Here is a 7,608-nt window from a genome sequence, read left to right on the forward strand (position 1 = left end):
ATTATAACCTATTTAAATCACAGCAGAACTCCTGCTGGTGCAGAGTTCATAGTTGCATACAATACAGGAGATCACAGTTTTGAAGTCTAGCACAGATTAAAAACCACAGATGTACCATTTATATAAGACACACACTGATTGTCTCTTGAAAACTACATATTGACTCCTTATGAACATTATCTTTTTTTTTTTCTTTTTTTTCTTTTTTTTTTCTTATCCTTAAATAAAGTAGTGCAGCTAGGACAATCAGTCACACAACCCACACAGCCCTGAACCAAGTTCTCCGGGTGCCAACTTCAGCAAGTTGGGCGTGAAACAGTTGGATGAGCTCGAGAGCGAGAGAGAGAGAGAGAGAGAGAGAGAGAAAAACAAAGAGGGAGGGAGAAAAAAGAAGGAGAAAAAGAGAGATGTTGTCCATTCCAAACATTTTAACTGAGGGTTGGCTAACACACTGGAAACCTCTGGGTGAAGGATCTTTCCACGCGCACACACACACACACACACACAAAAAAGAAATAAAAACCTAGACTTTTTTTAACTCTTTCTTTTTGTTGTTGTTTTTGTTTGTTTTGTTTTGTTTTGTTTTAAAACTGGCCCATAGGTGGGACAATCGCCCACATCTTCCAAACAAAGAAACCCCAACAACTGCCTAAAACTAGGAAGAACACAGATGGGTCTGTCTGCTTTCTGCTCACTAGATGATCTGTCCGTTTAAGGCCTTCTTTCTCTGCTTTTCCTCTTTGTTATTCCTTTTCCAGAGCGTCTGAGCAGGAGATGAGTCTGAATGGGATCACACCAACACTGTCCCCCTCTTGTTGCTGTTGGTTTATTTTTTTGTTGTTGTTGTTCATTTGTTTGTCCATTGAGTTAATTTTTATCTCTTTAATTTAACCAAGACCTGACTAAAACTAGAGCGCTCAGCCCAGCCTGTTTGTTCTTGTTGCGATTTCACTCGTTATTCACAAAGGTTCTTCACAAAACCTGGAACTTCCATGATGATGTCTGGTCCTTATAATCCAAGCAGTCAGCATTGAAGTTTAACTTCCAGGAGGCGGTTTGGTCTTTATAATCCAAGCAATCGGTGGTGGAGTTAAAGCCCAAACTGGAGGCCCCATAGCCCTGGGTGGAGAGCGAAGCTGGAGACTGGTTGAGGTGGCTGGTGACCGCATTTGCACCCATGGGACTCAGGGTGGCCCCCGGTCCAGGAAGCTGGTGGTGCATAGGGGTCAAGTAAGATCCACAGTCCATCCCTCCAAAATAAGAGGTTGAACCAGCGTATCCTTGGCTGTAGCCTGATGCCTGGGTGTAGGTCATAGGATAGGATCTCTGCATGCAGGAGGATGAGGTGGACAGGGGATCTGAGAGCGGGGAGATGGATGCTGGGCTCCAGATGGATACAGGGGCACTGCTGCTGGAAATGGCGGGGACCGAGGTGCTGGAGGGGGGAGTGAACTGCCCGCTGGTCCCACTCTCCGAACTCACTTCCCGGGCTGGTGAATTCTTCTTTTTAGCAGGTCGTACCTTGTTCTGGCCCCCATTCTGCTGCTGCTGCTGCTGCTGCCGGCACTTGGCTCGGCGATTTTTAAACCACACCTTGAGACCCAGACATGGGGAGGAAGAGAGAAAAAGCCTAATATTAGGGATGTGCAGGCAACACCAAGGTGGGGAAAGAGCTGGTAGTGGGGAGACCTCTCCGGGGAGGAGAAACTAAGTGGAGGGCTGCAAGTTGCTGCAAAGAAAAGCTCCGGGGCTCCCCCTCCCTGAGATCATTAGCAGTAATAACAAGTGGAAAAGGGCAAATCAAACTGCTTAATAAGGTCATTTTTGGTGGGAAGAGATGGCGGGGGGGTGGGGGGAAGTGGTCCCTGTTTGACAGTCGGGGACCCCCAGGAATCCCCATTTAAGGCCTATTGAAGTCAAGCCCTTTACTAGAAACAATAGAGCGTCAGAAAAGGAGAGAACAATTAGGGTTACAGAGGCAGGAGTTGGGGAAACAGGGTAAAGATGTCTTATCTACCCTCTAAATAGGCTCTCTGCTCTCATCACCTCACCCTGACCAGAGTCGACCCCCAAACCCATCTCACCCTCTCTTAGCAGGGACCAAGGGAGCTGGCTGTTGGGAGAAGTGCTTGGAAGGTTTCATGAAGAAGGATGGGGTTTGGTGTGGGGTATCCTGGGGTATCAGTGACCATACTCCACGTTTCCCTGCACCACACAAGCTAGGAAAGTCTCAGAAAGAGGCAAGCAGGAGGGATGACTTTCGAGCAGCCCTAGCTGCAGGGGTGTCCTGGATCCATGCTGGGGTCAGGATGCTCCTGCCCTGGCAGCAGCACCTCCAAAATGATGTCTGTATTGGGCCCCTGTGAGTTACTTGCAGAAGAGCAAGCAGCCCAGCCCCAGGAGAGGGGTCCTCTTCACCAAGATATCCCCTCACTAACCAAAGTTTTCCTTCAAAGGGAGTGGAAGCCCTCGCTCAGTACTGGTGTGAATGGGGATCCCAGTCTGGCTCCGGGGATGTTAAGATCCCTGGGGAAGGGGGGATCTTTTACAGCTTCCACAAGGGCCCAAATCACCTGCAGGACAGGCTGGGACTTGGCACCCGGGGCAGGCACCGGGGATGCTGGTGACGCTTGCCCAGATCACAGAAGCCGAGGGTGCTGGCAAGGGGTGCAGAGGACTCAGGAGCTGGGACCTGGGAGCTGTGGAAATCCCGCCAATGCACAGGGGGAAGAGGGTGGCTGCACTTCAGCCCCGGGCAGGAAAATTGTCACTCCATCCCTCTGCTCTTTCATCCCTCTATAAACTCCTGCACTTTACAGGGGCTTGATCTCCCTCCAGGACTGACCCCATTCCCTAGAACAGCCCACTTGCCTCCCTGCCAGCCCAAGCCCTTCACACCAGGATGGAAGTAGGGGACAGGGCTGTGGTCTGCGGGGTCACCCTGTTTCCTACCTGCACTCTGGACTCGGGCAGGTTGATTTTCAGGGCCACCTCCTCCCGCATGAAGATGTCGGGGTAGCGGGTCTTGGCGAAAAGAGCCTCCAGCACATCCAGCTGCGCCCGGGTGAAGGTCGTGCGCTCCCTCCGCTGCTTTCGGGGGGTGGCTGCGAAAGGAGCCAGAGGCCCTGGCTGTCAGTCAGCGGCCCCTCAGCCCCTTCAGCCCTCTCCAGCCCCTTCCCCAGCGGCTATTTCCCCACATTTCATGGGCGACCATCACCCCAGTCCTCAGCTGCTACCGGGCAGCAATCCCACTTCCCTGTCTCCCCTGGATGGGTCTGGAGCATCTGTCCAGAGTGGCCCCATTTTGCAGACCCTTCCCCGGATAAAAAGTTAAGAGTAAGAAGGAGCTCAAGCCCTCCATCTACCCAATCCAGCACAGTCCCTTGGACATATTGTGCCTTCTAAAAGCTCGGTGGCTTCTCCTCCATGGGTTTAAAAAAAAAAAAAAAAAGGTGGGAGAGCAAAGTGGAGGGGAAGAGGGAAGAAAAACGTGGCTTACCGGGATAACCGACGGACGGATGCAACAAATCCATGCCCGAGGTTGTGAGACTCAGGCCATTGACTGCGTAAGGTGGTTGCTTAAGATAAGACATCATGCTAAAGTTGTGGCGGGGAAGAGAGTTGGCCGAAATCCGGGCGAGGGGGAGCCGGCCGAGCGCCCTGCCTGCCCCGGGCGGTGCCTGGGGGTGCCGTCGGGTGAAGGGGGCCGCCAGGTGCCTGCGGAGGAGGGAGAGGAAGGAGGGTTGTTGGCGGGGGGGTGGTCAGGACAGCTTGCTGCCCCCTCCCAGTTTTTATCCCCCCTCTGTCTTCAAACCTCCAGCTCGTAAAGCCGGACCCCAGCCGGATTTGGGAGCTGGGAGTGACTGACTAGATAAACGCATCTTTCCAAAAAAAAAAAAAAAAAGGGTGAAGAGGGGAGGGAATGGAAGAGGGGGGCACATCCCAGCCAGTAATTACTGCCTGAACAAAACTCCCCCCATGCCTTCAACTGCCCGCATTGTACAGCAGCCCGGGGCATTTGCATAGGATTCCCGGCCGGGCACCGGCTAATTGTCTCAAGCAAAACTTGATTGGGGCCATTGGCAGACACAAAGAACCCCTCGGCTAAATAAATAATGCAGATAACAAAGCCCAAGGGTGAGAAACAAAGAAACAATTCAAGAAACCTATCTCTCCCCGAGTCTCTTGCAAGGACTTTAATTATCCCAGGTTTGGGCAACATTCAAACCTTCCCCCCCCACACCTCCACCTCCTTCTTCATCACCTCCTCCTCCTCCACTACCTCCTCCTTTCCCCTTCCCCCTCGACGTTTACTGCATTTCAGAGCTCAAATGCCCGGTCGGGAAGAGACAAACTTTTCTGCTCTACCGCCATCAGTCCACGTCTGCAGTAATTTCCACCGGCCATTTGCACCTAATTAGTACACCGGGTAATTAGATTTGGAGGCAAGTAACAGATTTATTAGGCTTTCAAGAAACTCTTGATGACGGAGCTGAAGCTAAAACAAACACCTCCGTGGGGAGCGGCCCAGGGACGAGCCCCGGCAGGTGGGCGAGCGTCTCCCCGGGCTCCGGGTCCGGCTTTTTGGTGTCCCGGGCTCTCTGCAGCGGGGGGCGAGAGGGGACGCAAACACACACATTTCGCCAAAAAATGGCCGACAAGGGGCCAGCTCTGGGCTCTTGAAATAGTTAAGACCGTTTTTCCGGTGGAAAATATTTTTTTATTTTGGTCTTTAGGGGCAAAATTTTGCCCTTCTCTCCGTTGCCGGCGGCCGTCGAAAGAAAGAACGCTAACACAACTTTCTGCCCCAAACACCACAAAATTCCGCGTCTCAGCTAACAAACCACAAAGGGAGAGCTGAGCGATGCCGGGGGGCTCCTGCAGGAACTCCTGGTCCTGGTGCAAACCCCCTCCTCTCCCCAGCTCCGCCGGTGCCGATTCTTCGCGGTGAGGACTTTACCCCCTTTGCCACGAAGCGGGTTCGCATCTAGCGCGGAGAGCGCAAAGTAGGGCCTCGATTTTAACAGCCACACTCTCGGAGGGAGTCTGAAGAGGGGACGATTTGAGATCCCCCGGTCCACACTAGCGGTTCGGCTACAAATTTGTTCTCCAGCTCAAGATGCGCGGGAGTGAAAAACTGATTTTGCCAATCGCTTAAAAACGAGCAGAAAATAAACAAAAACAACAAACTCCACAAACCCCAAACACCCTAACAAATTTAAAAAAAAAAAAAAAAAAGAAGCCAACACAAAATAACCCCAAACCTCCTCTCTATTAAACTCGGCGGCACCACGCCGAAGATCCAGCCCAGCGCGGCCGCCCGCGGAGCCGCTCCGCCGCGGTCGCGCATCCCGAGGTGGCCCTCGCAGCCCGCGGAGCAACGGCTCCGCTCCGCAATCTGTCACTTTTTTCCCCTCCTCCCCCCCATCCCCAGCTTCGCAAAGAACCCGGCTACCAGTTGCTCTGCCCTCACTCAATAATAATTACCCCGTCCGAGAATTAATTATAATAAATGTTTTCTTGATAAACTAACGAGATAATCCGGGCGGCACACGCTCCCTAATTACGGGCCACCGGCCGCAGCTCCGCTGATCGCCCGGGCTGATTAATGCAAGGCAGTGATCCGCGGCCGGGCGCGCAAGGCTGCGAGCTCTGCCCTTGGCCGCGCTGCAGGGGGATGCAGGAGGCTTGATGCGGGGGGGGGTGTGGGGGGGTGGGGAAGGGAGGACATCTCGGAGAAGCTCCCGCGGAGCTGGGAAGGTGCCGAGGGAGAAAAATAATTTTGTTTAGTTTTGCAAACGAGAGTTTTCACCGGACTCCGCCTCATTTCCTAATTTGTGTTTGTTTGTTTTTGTTTTTAATTTCTAATTACACAAGGAAGGGTTTGAGTTGATATTTCCCAACGCGAAAATTTTTCCCTTGTGCGAAGACGGTGGGGATGGACTCATCCCTAGCTCTGCTAAGTAGCCCCCCGCTCTTCTTTCCCCCAAAACCCGAGCCCAGTTCCGCGGCCGGTGCGGACAAACGAAAGGCCGGTCAGGAGAGATGGAGCCGGGCTCGACGAGCAGTGACCTCCTCCGTGGAGCCAGCTGACCCATCTCTGTTTCCTCATCGTCATCCAATACAATTTTTTAATTCTACTTTTGGGGGTTTGTTTGTTTGGGTTTGGTTTTGGTTTTTATTTTATTAACTGGAGTCGCATCTTTTCCAAAGAAATAAAAAAATAAAGCTCAACTTCTCTGAGCAGCCGAAATCTAAATAAATCAGGGCAGTGAAGGAGCTTTTTAGCTCTAACGAAACTTATGCCTGTGCACTAGGACTTTCCCGACTTTCTTTTTGTCGGTTCAAAGGAGAGAGGCCGGAGTCGTGCGCGTTATACCCGATCCGTGCCTTTCGGGAGACCTTTTACACATATATATATATATATACACACATATATAGTATGGGAGGTGAAGAAAGGCTCCAGCCCTTCTCCGACCTGGATGCAGTTCTCGCCATCCATTTCACTCACACCGAGCCATGAAGCCCCGGCCATAAAACGCCTTGAAGGTTTCTCTCCCATATATTTCCATCCCGGTTCTCCCGCTCAAAGACACCTTTTCCAAAATTACTTTGCTGAGTCTTTGCATCGCAAGGAGGAGGAGAAAGAAGAGAAAGGTCTCAGGCAGGAGCCGAAAGTGGGGAGATATGTCTTCCCGGTTATTTCTAATTTTAAAAGTCCATCTCGGGGCCAAAGAATAACAGAAAAATGGGCCGAGATGGGGGTAAATAAAACATGTACCCAACGGAATCGCGGAGAATAACCGCACCCGCCCGCGGAAGACAACCCGGCCGGGGAAGGGATGCGGTGGGAATTGCCTTGTCTCTTCCTGAGTTTACTCCCTTTCATCTTTTCATCCAGAAGCTCCCGCTCCCCGCCAATCTCCGAACAGAGCCGGGGCCGTTTCCCTCCTCTTCCATCTCTGCCCGGCCTGGCCTGGCCTCCCCCAAGCATCTCCTCCGGGCAGCCGCCTGCTCCCCTCCGCCTTACGAACATACTGCCCAGCGCACAAATACTCTTTTAAATCATCATCATAATGATCATAATAATAATAGTAATTTTAATCCCCCCTTTTCCTTGCATTTCTGCCCGGCGAGAAAGAGGAGGGCAGAAGGCAGCGGGTTGGACTTACCTGCGAGGCTCGCCGGAGCCGCGGGCAGGGCTGGGGGGCCGAGGGGTGAAAACTGCCGCCCGGATCCTCGCCAAATTCAGGGTTCGGGCTGAGCTGGGAGAGAAAGCACAAAGCGGGAGGTTAGAGAGCTGGCCGCATACATCATGCCCAAGACACGGGGAAGGGGAGGGGAGGGGGGGGCTGGGTGTGGGAGGTGTGGGGGGGCGGGGGGGAAGAGGGAAAATAATTGTTTGAAAAATAAGAATAAATGGGGGGTGGGGGGTGGGGTAGAAAGGGGAGAGAGGGGAGGGATAGAGGGATGTTGGGGTTCTGGGCTCGGTACATACAGAGCTGGCCGGTGCTGGAGCTGGTGAAGTGATTTTTATTTTGAATACTGGTGGCAGGGTGCGTTGGAGCTGAGGTCTCTACCTCTCTCGGGGAGCTTTGCTGAGAAAGC

The 7,608-nt window shown here is 52.6% G+C and overlaps 1 protein-coding gene across 1 annotated transcript; it reads right to left on the bottom strand.

The window, feature by feature from the left end:
* Positions 1 to 535: 535 nt before the first annotated feature.
* Positions 536 to 7,298, bottom strand: OTX2 (orthodenticle homeobox 2). The gene is made up of 4 exons (XM_009908274.2): positions 7,173 to 7,298; positions 3,500 to 3,717; positions 2,953 to 3,104; positions 536 to 1,593 (listed from the first exon to the last, which is right to left on the bottom strand). The coding sequence occupies exons 2-4, from the start codon at positions 3,594 to 3,596 to the stop codon at positions 973 to 975; spliced, it is 870 nt and encodes a 289-aa protein (XP_009906576.1). The 5' UTR covers positions 3,597 to 3,717; positions 7,173 to 7,298; the 3' UTR covers positions 536 to 972.
* Positions 7,299 to 7,608: the final 310 nt, after the last annotated feature.

This window comes from Dryobates pubescens, chromosome 5, assembly GCF_014839835.1.
Source record: "Dryobates pubescens isolate bDryPub1 chromosome 5, bDryPub1.pri, whole genome shotgun sequence".
NCBI lineage: Eukaryota > Metazoa > Chordata > Aves > Piciformes > Picidae > Dryobates > Dryobates pubescens.